Source organism: Aythya marila, assembly GCF_965140915.1.
Source record: "Aythya marila genome assembly, chromosome: 10".
In the NCBI taxonomy this organism is placed as follows: Eukaryota; Metazoa; Chordata; class Aves; order Anseriformes; family Anatidae; genus Aythya; species Aythya marila.
The window spans coordinates 5,309,623-5,323,789 of record NC_139051.1 but is presented as its reverse complement, the minus strand read 5'-3'; the positions used below and the strand labels follow the sequence as shown (position 1 = coordinate 5,323,789).

Here is a 14,167-nt window from a genome sequence, read left to right as displayed (position 1 = left end):
GACAGATGAAACTTTATAAATTACAACTTCATCTTAAGTGTTACACTCTGCTTTAGAGGACTTTGAAAAAATTGAATTTGGATGACTATTTTACACCATAGAACTATTGTCCTATCATGTTCAGACACTGCAAGTACAAATATAAGATTTTCCTTTCATAAAAATATCCACCAATTATGTTTCAGACAGCAAGCCACTACTATTTTGTTATTAAAAGTTAGCCAGCGAGATTTTAGAAAAACTTGTATTACGAACATGTCTAGAAAGACTTCTTATATTTTTTACGGGTATGCAAAGTTTACAAATGAAGGGCTGCTTTAGTAAAACTCATACCTTCCAGTGCTGTCTCAGGAGGTCATGGTCATCTCTCTCGCTACTGTTTACAAGTAAAATGGTCCATTGTTTAGTAAAAACTTAAATACAGAGATGACTTAAAAAAATTTAAATATTGCACAAATAATTTAACTGCAGACAGTACAAGACACTTAAAGCATTGATTTTTTTAACATATGAACTTATTATATAGACATTTTCTATCATACAGTTATTTTTTTTTTTACAAGACATTTAAATTCAGCATTTACATAAACAATTATCTATACAATCTGTTACAATAGTAAGAGTTCCAGCAGGAGTTAATTTTGTCTTTGCTTTAAAAGTTCATCTATCTGTGTCTTGTACATGTTTTTCACATCCTCCAGATCTAATCGTAGTTCTTCAGCTTCCTCTGCTTTCTCTCCATACATCTGAAGAATTGTATTGTATCTTTGATCCAAGTCCTGCAATGATGAAGTTTGTTATTTGACCATCTTTTTAGTGTTAGTTTATCAAAGTGTAAGTATTTTACAGTGACACTGACAATGACAGTGAACTCTTTAAAAAGACTCCAACTGTCTGAATATGGCTAGATTAATTCCCTAGACATAAGAGGAAGAGACTCCAAAGTCAAAAATTCTTGACAACGAAGAATTAATGCTGGCTACAGTGGAACTATGAAAGCACTTTGAAGTTCAGTTGCCACACACATTAAAAATAGCAAATTACACCTAAGTTTTACTACAGGAAGTAACAGAGTCTGTGAACCGTTTCATGGGAAAATTTAAATTGTGTATTTATAGAACAATAATCATTTCCAAAGTTATTCCAAAACTATTTCCCAACTTTAAGTTCTGATATGCTTAGAGGATTAAAATATTTGTCCCATTAACTATATCACTGCCAAGCACGCACTCAGCCTTTAACTCTCACAAATCCAGGCTGTTTATCAGAACACTGCCTTCACTTAAAGACTAGACTTCAAGACAAGTGTCTTATGTGAAGAAAAAAAATAACTCTATTCCCAATTTAGCATTCAATTTTATGCACAGCAGACATTTTTACAGCTACATTTTGAAGTGACTACCAGTCATGGAGTAGGGATAACCAGATTACAATAAATAAATAAATAAATAGAGGTAATTTATGACTAGGAACACGTTTAAGTATAACCATAAATAGATAGTGGTATTTAAAAAAAACAAAAAAACAAAAAAAACACAATAACATATCAGATTGCCAACACAAATGCACTTACCTTTAACTGTGCACGCAATTTTGGTATTTCTCTCACTTTTTCTTCAAGTTCGTCATTTTGATTTGTTAATTTAACCAATTCTTCTGCCATTATTGATCGAGTTTTTTCAAGGTTCCCAATTTCCAGCTAAGGTAAATATGTTTCACAATTAGGAAAAAGAAAATTTACCTTTTTTATTACAAAAAGTATCTTGAAATGGCAATTAAAGCTTTTTCTTGTAAGCCAGAATGAAACAGTAATTAAAGCTTTTTCTATGAGCCAGAAAGCGCATCCCCTGGAAACACTCTCCCTTTCTTCTCATTCAGATCTGATGAGTGTTGTTCCCCACCCCACCACCCTTCTTCTTCCTCCAGACAGGCAAGTTAAGTTTTTTTGATGGGTCCTTGCCGAAACAAGAGAGGAAGAAATAAATGTTTCTCTTGCTCATCCCTACACACACCTCCAGTGGCTATCCAGGTTAACAAAACTGTCAGTCTGCTCTGAGTGGGACCAAGCATTCTGAATACAAAAACAATGAAACAAAACTGACTGAATTAATATTTAACCTTAGAAGCGCTGCATTTCATTATATAGTAGAGTAACTACAGTACCTGTAGATGTGAAATCTCTCCTTCTCTTAGTTTTAGCTGTGATTGAAGGTTTTCAATTATACTTGAACCTGCTCCCATCCTTATAGCGTCATAAAGGTTACTCCCACTAGCAGCTACTGGCCCAAATGAGTGATCGTGAGAATCATCCTACAAACAAAAGGTTAGAGAACCTTAAAACCCAACAAAACAAGTACACACTTTGAATAAACACATCTAAATAGTGGGCTCGTGCACTAAGCCAATATTGCTAGTAAAAAGAAGCCCGTTTGACTTCTAACAGTGTTATTCAAATTTTCTAGTTGAAATTAGTGATGTCAACTCAGCACCAGTGCATACAACCATATGCATTGGTCCACAATAAAAAACATTGTTTTATGCTCTTTCACAGATGCTTTATTTTTAGAAGTTTTTGCCTCACCTAAAACCACTATACTCTTGAAGAGTCAGTTTCAACATTAATAAAGTTTCCTGAAAAGGGAAAAAAAAAAAAAACACTATCAAAAAGCCAGTATTATTGACATATACCTGTGAGAGGAAAGATGTCTGAAGACCTGCCATGTCAACTCCACTTATGGAACTAGAACGTGAAATACTCGGAGTGCTTGAAACTGTTTCAGCTGTAAATGACTTCCGATCCTTAAATAAAACAATAAATATATTTTTAAGAAAGCACGCAAGAAAAACCCCACATCACCACCAGTTAGTTACAGAAAAGAGTTGGCAAGACAGTGAAAGCTTATGAAAAAAAAAGACTGCCCTTTCCTCTCCCCTCCTATAAAAAACATACGTTAAGTTCAACAATGAAGAATTACTGTGCTACTAATGCTTCTAGTCTACACTTAGCTCTTTAGACTTTTCAGGAAACAAAGACACAGAAGTTGCAAACTACAGCAAAATAACTTCTCTTTCAGTAGCCAAGGGAGATGCAAAGGCAGTTCTGTACGTCCAAAAGCATCACAGGAAGGATGACATAACCAGAAGTAGGTCTCTTTTTGGAAGGTATGTTAACTTCATTTCTGTTTGTTTGTTGTTGTTTTAAAGTTTACAAATTCAACGCTGAGATTTCTCGCGACTGACATACCTTCCAGAGACTGACCTCTTTTAAAGGCAGCATCTGAACGAATACTAGCCTCTGAAGGATAAAGCAGTTAGATTTTAGAACTAGAAGCAGTAAGTAACCAAAATAGAAACAGTTTTACTCAAACATCAACTGCTAATCAGCAGGAACAAAGTTACTGACTCTGGAGGCCCATTTTGTGACTTGTGACTTAAGCTGGAAGGCATGCGGCACATTGCACACAACCATGTGAAACCCAGAACAGGAATTCAGGAGAAGCAACGCTTGCAGTGTAAGCAAAGAAAACAAGGAGCTTCAGAAGATGAATCCCAGAGCATTCATAAATCAAAAGGTTAAAACAATCACTATCTGTATTTTATCTTTTCTCAGGATAAATAGAGTATTACGTAAAGACTTACTTCAGCGCGTTTCACAAAAGCACTTATTTCATAAATAAAGAAAAAAAATAAAGAATAAAGAATAAAAGAGATAAAGAAAAAGAGAAGTTCCCAATGCCTAGGTTCTCAGTATATACTGCACTGCTTTAAGCCCATTTTTTTGCTTTCCACAGTTTCAGATTCTAGAAAACCAGCAGAATAGGGATAGTCTCAATAAAACTGAACACAAATATCAGGTTTTGGTACCTTCTCCTTTGCTGCTTCTTGCACAAGAATGGCCTTCTTTCTTTCCTGTTCAACCTTCATTTTCTCCATTTCTAACTGAGTAGTTAGCAGCGTCTACAAAAATCAATACAGGCTGTTAACCCCCTACCAGCAGAGGTGTCAGTAACAGTTTAGAGAGGAAATAAGACAATACCTTTTCTTTCTTTGCATCTTCCAAGGTTTTTGCATATTCATCTTTGAGTCTTTCTAGTTCAACCTCGTACCTACAATGAAGAGGTACAGGAAGTAAGCGCAGAGCTGTGTGGTGTTTAGCTGTCTACCAGAGTTAAACCACAGCAAATTTTAATACACACACAGCTTTAAGATTTTAAAGCACTGTGAAAGTAACAGGCTTCAGACAATCGTTAGTATGAAATGAAAGATCCTTAACAAGTTTGGAAGCTTTCTTAGGAGTTGTCATCTTTTCTTTTTTTTTTTTTTTTTTTTTTTTTTTACAGTAGCAACAACACCCAAAGAGATCTTCCAGCTTACAAAGATTTTCAGCAGATGGTTATATACTAGATAGCTTACTTCATTTCACTCACCTACTGTTTTCATCTTCCATTTTCTTCAATTTGTTTCTCTCCACTTCCAGCTGAGCCTGAAGGCGAGTATTTTCTTGCCTTAAAAGACTATTCTGAGACTCAGTAGAAGACATCTGAATTTTATTAGACAGAAGCTCTTCTGTAGCAGCCCGTTCTCTCTCAGCAGCTGCTGCTAGAAGAGTTTGAGACTCACCTAATAATAAATAAAAAGACAGGGAATTTACCTTTTAGGCTCACACAGCTATAATGTGGTCCAATTATTTATGCATCAAAATGGATTTTTTGTCAGTATTTTAGAGGCAACTTTTTTTTTTTTTTTTTTAATGCTGGTGTACTTCTAGTGTCTCAATGTCCATGCTTCTTTCAGATGTCCTAAGTACATGCATACCATAACACCTCTTACAATCTTGTTACGCTATATTAAAGGGAAACAGACAATTACTTGTCCAAGAACCCTGGCAAAATACCTCACATATCATTTCCTTACAGGAAAACATTTTGTGCTTATCCCTCTCAACCCACTCATATACTCCTTGGGCCAATCAAGTCCTTTCAATTTACCTTCAGCTACCTCACATCTTCATTAAGAGTCTCACAGCTCAGTATAAGCTAAAAACATCTTACCAAGTCTGTCAGAAAGGTTCTTTTCCAATTTTTCCCATGAAGAAGTTTGTGCTCCCAGTGTGGCTTGCAAATTTTCTATCTGCCGAAGAAGTGGTCGTGTAGCAGATGTAACACTTTGACTTAGTTCTTGGTTCCGGTTTTCTGCTTCCTGGAGTCTCTGAAATCAGAAATTAAACATATTAAAGCTTTAAAACGATGTAATGGACTAAAATGCTATCACCCTAAATCAGCTTACTACATAGGCTATTTATTAATGACATGTTAGCTTTTTGTTTTCAGTTTTTATAAGTTCTTCTTGCAGATACGAGTTGGCATTGTCTTATTTGCTACAGTACCTGTTGTAGTTCACTGATTTCCTGGCGTAAATAATCTTCTTTTCTCGCTGCCTGCTGTTCTGCACGTTGCAGCGCTAGCCTCAGGTCTGACACCTAAACAAGCAAGGCATTGTCACTAATCTCTTGCCAAACATCACAGTGCCATCTACCCATTGCTCTCCCATTTAAAACAACATCAGATGGGGTACAAGTTAAAGGCTTGAGTTTTGCAAGCACACAAATAGTTATGTAATGTATGTATCACTAAATATTTTGTCCAATTATATTTTTAAGCTTTGCATCATGATTCAACCACTACAGACTTAAATATGCAAATTGTCAAAGTAACTTTATTTAGACAAGTAAAATTAGAAGTCTTTTCTTAAAAAAAATGGAATACTAAAGTTTAGCACAACTACCACTAGAGGCTGAACTCAAGTTCACAGCAAAGAAATCCACTAAGTATTGCTTAGTAGACAGAAATGAGTTCCACCTAATATTGTGTCTGGTTCATTATGGCAAATGCACACCCCATCCAAGTACATCTCTTCATTCAGTAAATTCTATTCATCACATTTAAGACTCACCTGAATTGCCAAAGCTTCTTGTTGCTGTCGTGCCTCATCCTGGGCCTTCTCCAGAGCTAACCCAAGCTCTTCCTTTGCCTTCATTTCCCGACTTAGGGCTGCTTCTTGTGCCTCACTGTCCTTTGTAGCATTAGCTTTATGAAGATCAGCAAGTTCCCTGGGGGAGGAAGAAAAGCCATGCATTTTGCAGTTCATACAATGCCAACTGTGACTTCACAAATAACTTCATTATGTATCATTGTAGCATCTTGATTCATCGCACAAAAAATAGACATGGAAACTGATTGTACGGTTCAAGACAGGCACCCAAATATCTGCTTACTTGTACGCACTGTCGAGTGCTGCCTGCACGCTTCTGTTCCGTTCTTCAAGGTCTTCCACTTCTGCCTGAAGCTTAGCAAGATCCTTTTCTTGTCTCTCAACAACACTGTTCAGTTGTTTAATATTATCTCGATGCTGCTTCTCAAGGTCCTCCTTGCCATCAAGTACCTATTGGAGTGCAAACAAGCATTTAGATTAATCCCAGCACATGGGGTGGATCACACCACCTGAGCAATGACAATGACAACTGTTGTGACAGATCCAGAATTAAGTTACACAAAGCGACTGGAGTGATCTAACATTGCAAAAGAGAAAAGCAATCTCTCCAGAGGAGGGAGCACTTCTTCACCACACAATTTCACATATTTCCTCATGCTAGATCTGCTTGCACGTCCTTGATTCAACTCACAAACCAATCAAGAAAACTGCCCAAATTTGGCCAGTACAGTTTTTTCAACTCAAATTTCATCAGCCCATTATCCGATAACCAACAACACAAGTGCAAAAAAGCAGCTGGAATGAGATACAACTGCAATTTAAAACTACTGAAATCCCATCTTAGTGTTCCAGTAATATCAATTAGAATAGTCTCCCATGAAAGATAAAAAAAAAGGCTACCTACAGCTTCCCCACAAGGCTACTCTGCAGCTAATCTAAGAAGTTTGTTTTTTTTTAAATCTCACCTGTTTTAAATGTTGCAACTCTTCTTCCAGTTCCTTGATCTTTTTGTTCTGCTTTGTGTTAATATTTTCTCTTTCTTTCTCCTTTGCTCTTAATTTCTTAATCACGTTGGAATTGTGTAGCTGCTGTTTGGAAAGCTTTTCTCCTGTAAAGAAAACATACATGAAGTTAGCACATATTGCCAGTTATTCTATGAACAGTCTCCATTCACACCTTTCTCTGCCCTCCAGCCCTGTGTAATAGCCAAACATATAATAAAACATTTACTTGTATTTTCATGCAAATTCTTAAGTTTCCAGTCCACCTCAAAATGACCTCACTACACCAAGCTATATTCAGATAGGATAGTCACTGAAAAGGCTTTGGAAGCAAGCAAAATCATGTTACCAGGAAATAAACATAATGGCCACTTAGTTTAATAACCATAATTTACTTCTAAAGTTAAGAAGTAGTAGGGGAGATACCGTAGAAGTGGCTTGAACAATGCTCTGGTCAGATCTTTGCCAAATGGAGCACAGAACACTGTACTGCACAGTGGTCTTATCTCACGGTACCTTTTAATGCATGCCACAAAAACTATCCTTCCAGCCATCTGCATTTGACTGATGGACTCTGCTGCTCTGTGCCATTAACTAAATAGTTTAAACGTATAGACACATCTAACATGCTTCAAATAACCTGTCTTCCCCACATAAGGGAGGCTTTTATGTGAAAACAGTGTATTTCAAATTATTCTACAAAGTTTTGCTTAAAAAATTAAAATCTTACCTTCCTCCATCAATCCTTTGATTTGTTCTTCTTTTTCTTTCAGTAATTCAGCAGTTTCATTAGTATTAAGTCTAGTAGCCAATTCTTCTTTAACAGTCTTTACTTCCTAAAGAATAGATCAAAATACTTAGGACCATTCATTAAAATATATTTATGGCTAGAGGCACAATTGTACTTGCCATCTTCTTTTCCCCTCCCTCTCAAAAGGCTTTTCTTCAAAAACAATTTAGGCTGGTAAGGGACCTCTGCAAGTTATCTGATCCAACCTTATATTTAAAGTAAAGCTAACTTCCAAGTCAAATCAGATTTCTCAGAGCCTTATTCCATCAAGTTTTAAAAACCTCCAAGGATTAGTTTCATTAAAAAGCTGGTTACCTTTTTAGCTGCATCTCTTTCCTTGCACGCAAGCTGGAGCTTCTTTTCAGCATCCGCTATTCGCTGAGCAAATTCCTCTTTAAGAGACGAAATGCTACTGGTCTCTTCTTTCATTCTGAAGACTTCACTACATTTAAAATTAACATTTCAGAACAGTTCCATGGCTATGTGACATCCCAAACAGTTTGCAACAGGCTGTCTTAAATGCTTTTAAAACGTGTTTATAATTTTTACACATTTTACGAACAGCTCAAAAAACACATCCATATTAGAAGTACTAAAGATCTCTATTAATTCAGTAATTTAACAGTGAAAACGGCAGAACTCTGGATTTACCTTAAATGTATTGCTCCTTAATCAAGTTCTTTCAGAATAACCTCTTAGTCTCTACCATGTACAGGGCAAATGATTAAACTTTTTTTAAAGTTAAGATCAATTTAACAATTAAATAACATCTTCACATATTATCCATAAATTTCTACACCTCACATTTGATCAGTAAATTGGCAAATTCAACTTTTCATTTTTTATTCCAACTTAATTAAACAATTAATTCTGTTTTTTCCTACAACCAGTCTTCCTACCATGTTTTCACTGCCTCCGTTTTAGTCAGCAAATTACTTTGTAAATCATGTTAATCTATCTGTATCAGAGCAGTCAGTCTCCCTTAATATCAAAACCCAGTCTCATAATAAAGATCTTTATTAATATTGAAACCTGCCTCTGCGCACCTGTTTCCCACCAGTCTTCCCAAAAGAGGTTTTGGCCTCAACAAATAAAACAGATTGCATGTGCTGTAATGGTATTTTTATTTCCACATCTCCTAAACAGGGCATATCCTTTGCAACCTTCGGTCTAGTTACAGAAGGCACCTGTTTTATCATTTGACCACAAATGACAATATTTGCATTGTAATATTGTTTGTGTTACAGTAAAGTTAGTTACACCAATGACTGTGCCTATTTTCATGCTTACTCTTTTAGGTTATCATAAGCTTCTTCCAGGCGCGCCTTTTCTTTACTTGTACTTAATAACTGTGTTTCTCTCTTCTCCAGCTTCTCTGTTAATGAATCAATCATCTGGAAAAAAATTATCACAAACATCAGATGAATGGGACAATTAAAACACGAGAGGGGCAGGCTTCCCCTTTCTTCCCCCTCCTCCAACATTAAAGTTTTAGTTCAAATTCCTAAAAGAATTCAGAAGCTTAAGATAGTGAAGATGACCATTTTTCTACTACATTAATGTAAAACTAGGCAATAGCTAAACACAAGACACCTGTTTACTAGAGTTTTAACAAAAAATCCTGTTAAGTATACCTGGCTCAGCTAACCTCCCCAACAAAATTAAGTTATATTCAATTACAAAGTTTTTAAACAGAGCTAGCATTAACCATTGAGACTCCTGCTGCGCTCCTCATACCACTCTCTACAGAATCACAGGATAATTTACATTTGAAAAGGTCTCTTCTGCAAACTGATAGCATTGGATGAGGAAAGTAAACTTCCAGGCAGAGTCAGGAGATCTTAATACATCATCAGAATTATCTAATATCAGATTTTAGAAAGCTAAGCATAGAGAAGTAACACAGACATATATAACAACGTAAAGTAATTAAACAGATTTTGTAAATGTGACTCAGCATGGAAGTGAAAAACAAAATCTGCTATGGTTCATTAACATTTCCCTCAAACTATTCAGTAAGATCAGAAAACTTTGGTACAGCATTCTGTGGACTTTCCTAAGGAATTAGTGACATTCCCTACAATTTACAACAAAAAATGCTTTCCTTAAAATACAAATTAGGTTGGGGCTTTACAAACTCCCATAAGGAACTGCTTTTCCCTTATTACTGTAAGAAATGCTATCGGTACTGCAAACACACCTACAGAGCATGGCCAAGAGTAGGGCCCACCTATGTCAGATAGTATGCAAAAACACTACGTCTGAAACAAAATGCAGAGAAGAAAAAAAAAAAAAAAGAGTAAAACATGTCAAAACAGCTCAGAATTTAAAAACAAGAACAGAGGGACAGGAAGGTGACAGAGGAAATGGAAAAAAAATAGTGCACACAAAGCTCCAGTTTAGTCTTCCACACTCTGAAATATCCTACTTGTTCCTCCACATCTCTAGTTAACCCATCTATTTAAGCCAGCCATCCAGATTTCTTCATATCTATTAATTATCCATAATGATACCTATCTTCTTCATTAAAATACTTAATGTACCTTTCTTTTTAAAAGAGTTTGTACCACACAAAATAACACATCTGACTTATCGAGGCTTCCTGCTTGCTAGCAGTAGTCACAACTCACAATACTGACAAGTGAACTTAAGTGAAACCCAAAACGATCTGCCCAAAAACTGCACCAGTATTCTTCTGCTGCAGAATAGTAAAGAATTTTCTACAAGTTAATTCAGCATTAATCAATTCACTAAGGTGGACCTAACACCTCTACAACGAGGTGATGGGAGTCCCATCCATATTTAAAGGGTGTGCTTGCCATTACCTTTTTAAGCTCTTGCTTTTCAGAGTCCTCTTCCAGCGAATTTTCACCAACATCCTGCTGTGGCTCGGTCTCCTCTTTCACAACCTGTTCTTCATCAGTTTGCACGGTAGCAACCAAAACATCTGGCTGCTCGGAATTAACAGGGGTTGCGCTTCTGCCACTCTCCTCCATCTCAGCTTCCTCAGCATGTAACACGGGACTGTCATTTAGATCTTCAGATTTACTTTTCAGGGCATCAACCGTTTCTGTCTTCGGTGCAGAAGGACTGACAGTGACAGATGCTGAAGTGCAAGCCCTGCCTGATAATTCGTCGTCTGAATTGATCTCACTGACACTCCTACTGTCTAACGACTGTACACTAAACGAATCTATTCTTTCAAAAGCATCCGAGGAGCAGCAGCTCTCGGTCATTTTTTGAAAGTCATCTAAACGATTATAATCCGCGCAGGCAGATGTAGATAAAAGCTGAAATGATGTCTGCATTAGGTGGAGACTGGATTTTGAATCTGCGGCTTCTTGTCTCGAACTTACTGAGCTCTCACTTATTACACTTTCGTGGTCCAAAACCTCAATATCACTCGTTGTGGATGTCCCCGAAGAGAAAGTGCTAATTGGAGGTGACGGCGTATTGCTTTGCCTGTCCTCAGTTTTTTGCTCCTTAGTTTCCAAACCCACATCTTTTGTACCTGCATTAAGAGACTGTGAAGTGCTACCCGTTCCACCTCCCGTTCCGTCCTCCCCTGCGCTGGATTTTTCACTGAGAGCATCTTCAGGTTCTTTCAGATTTAGAGCAGACACCTTTTTGTCAGGAACCTCATCCGTGCTTTCTTCATGCTTGGCACTGAGCACAGAATTCTCTTCTAGTTCCTCCTTGGGAACATCAAGGTTTTTCAAGTCCACCAGGCCAGCTGCAGAGGAATCCTTCACTTCTGCCTCTGTCGTCACAGGTACTTCCAGCTGACTGGGGTGCTGAGACTCCTGTAAAGTGCTTTTCACCTCCTCTTTGGGTCGCTGTGATTTGGCTGGAGGTTTGGACACCACTGGATTTTTCTGTATATTCTGAACATCTGTTGGAGAGAGAAAGGCACTAAAGAAGTTTTCAGATTCATCTACTACCGTTCTCCTCACTGGTTTGGTGATTGCTGTTGGCGATATTGGCTGATTCTGTGGTTCTGCATTTGAACTTAGACCCCAGGAAGATGTATCCCATCCTCCACTTATGAGAGAATTTGTTCCTAAAACGATAAAAAAGACATGCCAAGAAAACAATTATTTTCCAGTAACTGTCTTCTTACGTGCAACATTTCAGAAAAAAAAAAAAAAAAAAAAAAGGTAAAAAGGTTTCCGTATTGTATAAAGCAAGTATTAACACAAGTGCAAACAGCAACATTTTTGTTTCTACTTCCTGACAAAGCTTGGGACTGATCTTTAGACAAAACAAAAGAAGATTAAGGGAGAAATTAAGTAATTCAAGGACTCAAGGACACGTTAAACAGTAACTTGAGGAAAGGCATAAAAGAAGCCATACAAAAATTATACCAGTAACTCCAAGACAGAGAATTTCAGAAAGAAAATGGAGAAAAGTGCCTTGGAAGGGGAGAAGAGCCTGTGCAGCATTCCAGGGCCTTGCATAAGGGCACATCTGAAGCCTTTTCAGAAAGCAAGCTTCAGAAAGCTTCAGAAAGCAAGTGTTGCCTTTGCACAGGGAACAAGAGAGAAGGAATGCAGCATCCTGCTTCCTGTACTGAGAGGAGGCTAGGCAAAACAAACAGCAGAGCTGCAGTTCAGAAGTTACACAGATTAGAAAACAAGGAACTACTACTAGGTCTTAACATTTATCAGCCAATAGCACAGACAAACGCTTCATAAGTCGTTATAGGAAATGGGAAAAAAACTTGTATTGTGTATTTTCATATTATCTAAAAAAATATTTGTAGGATTTACACTAGAAGAGTTCTTGCCCTTTCAGCTTGTGACAGACCTCATATTTTCCTCACACACTAAGTGACAGCCTGAAACTGACAACATACAGCAGAACTAAGATGACTGTTTTCTTCTCCTGTGGAAAAACACTGAATTGAGGAGTTCTGAAGCTGGCCTAAATCAAAGTTATCAGCCAGTTACTTCTAACGTATTTCTTTCAGGCAAAACAAAAGTAACCTGATTTTGGCTGTTTTCCTTATGAATTACAGTAATGCTATAGATACAAAGATATAAATGAAATTAAAAAGATAGTTTGAACAAGTTTCAAGAGATTAAGTGCTACACAAGATGCTATAAACAATTCCTGCATAAGACACTGACAGTATGCAACTGACAAGCCCCTCCTCCCCCAACAGTCTGAAGATATGCAAAATTGGGCTTGGTTGAGCAACCTAGAAAACACTTTCAATTGCTTTAGCTTTCAATTTTCAGAAACCTCACTCTGCTGTGGGTATACCTGGAAATAGCTTCATACCACAAACAGTTCTAGATACAGTCGCAGTAAGGACACTGGTTCCAGAAAAGTTAGTTTCCCAACTTTTACTTTATTTGTTCTTAATGTACTATTTACAGAAACCAGTTTTTAGCATGAGGTTGCCTTCCTGCTCGTTCATCTCAAAGCACCAATTTCGGATTGACCGTCCCTTCAGCCTCTGTGCTGGCACCCCACAAGTAGGAGGGAGCTGGTTCCTCATCTCCACGCCATGCCCGTTCTTCCAGCGGTGGGCTCCTTTCAGCAGATCCCACAGGATCACGACGTCGCTGCCACAAGAAGTGGAAACTTCACTTGGTGCCACCAGCTCTGGGCTTCTGCCCTGCTCCTCCTGTCACAACAAACCTACGTGTGCCTCAGGAGGAACGCTATTCCTACCTTTTTATTCACGGAACTGTTTTTATCACCCATTTTCCTCACATACCTCATTTTCCTGATATTTTATCACCTAAATTCCTCAGTAAACGGGAAAAAAAAAAAAAAAGCTTTAAAAAGGGACAGGGGCTGAGGACTCGGCCAGGCCGGCCGCTTACCCTCGCTGTAGTCGGGGATGACGGCGTCGGGCCAGGGGCTCTCCTCGGCCTGGATGTCCAGCACCCGGTCGATGGACTTCTGGGCCTGAGACAGCGCCTGCTTGGCGAAGCTGGACAGCTGCGAGGCGTTGAACCAGCTCATCCTCCGGCCGGAGCAGCGGCCCCGGGCCCTCGGAGCCCCGCTCCCGGGCAGCGGCGGGGCCGGCGGCCTCGGCCTCGGCCTGCGCTGGGCTGGGCTCGGCGCCTGCGCGCCCGCCCGCTCCACGTCGCCAAGGGCCCGGCGCGCAGCCGCCCACGGCGGGCGGGGAGGAGCTCCCTGCCCCTGCCTCCGTCCCGTCATGGCGGACGGGTTGTTCCCGCCTCGTTTCCCTGCTGGCACTGACAGGAATTAAACGCCGCTTCGACCCCCAAAAAAGACAAACAGGCGCTGGTCTACACCTCGCCCTTTAAAGTCGCTGCTCACACAGCCCGCTCTGCGCCACGTAGCGCTTCGGAATAGCGTAGAGTTGGTAAATGTTATCCAGTTAAAAATTAAGAGTGAAATGATTCAC

At 38.7% G+C, this 14,167-nt stretch overlaps 1 protein-coding gene across 1 annotated transcript; it reads right to left on the bottom strand.

Annotated features, from left to right (window-relative positions):
- On the bottom strand, nucleotides 1-13,868 carry TMF1 (TATA element modulatory factor 1). The gene is made up of 17 exons (XM_082767813.1): nucleotides 13,617-13,868; nucleotides 10,608-11,842; nucleotides 9,073-9,176; nucleotides 8,098-8,224; nucleotides 7,723-7,828; nucleotides 6,957-7,099; nucleotides 6,275-6,441; nucleotides 5,953-6,109; nucleotides 5,387-5,479; nucleotides 5,052-5,208; nucleotides 4,428-4,620; nucleotides 4,037-4,106; nucleotides 3,865-3,957; nucleotides 2,689-2,799; nucleotides 2,164-2,310; nucleotides 1,574-1,699; nucleotides 1-779 (listed from the first exon to the last, which is right to left on the bottom strand). The coding sequence occupies exons 1-17, from the start codon at nucleotides 13,756-13,758 to the stop codon at nucleotides 636-638; spliced, it is 3,315 nt and encodes a 1,104-aa protein (XP_082623939.1). The 5' UTR covers nucleotides 13,759-13,868; the 3' UTR covers nucleotides 1-635.
- Between the last annotated feature and the right edge of the window lie 299 nt (nucleotides 13,869-14,167).

Excerpts from the sequence above, each read along its gene's own strand:
- TMF1 (XM_082767813.1), bottom strand. The coding sequence starts at position 13,758 with ATGAGCTGGTTCAACGCCTCGCAGCTGTCCAGCTTCGCCAAGCAGGCG. Across the intron at positions 4,621-5,051 it reads GAACCTTTCTGACAGACTTG|GTGAGTCTCAAACTCTTCTA; the intron begins GTAAGATGTTTT and ends ATTTATTATTAG. Across the intron at positions 4,107-4,427 it reads ATGGAAGATGAAAACAGTAG|GTACGAGGTTGAACTAGAAA; the intron begins GTGAGTGAAATG and ends TCTTCATTGTAG.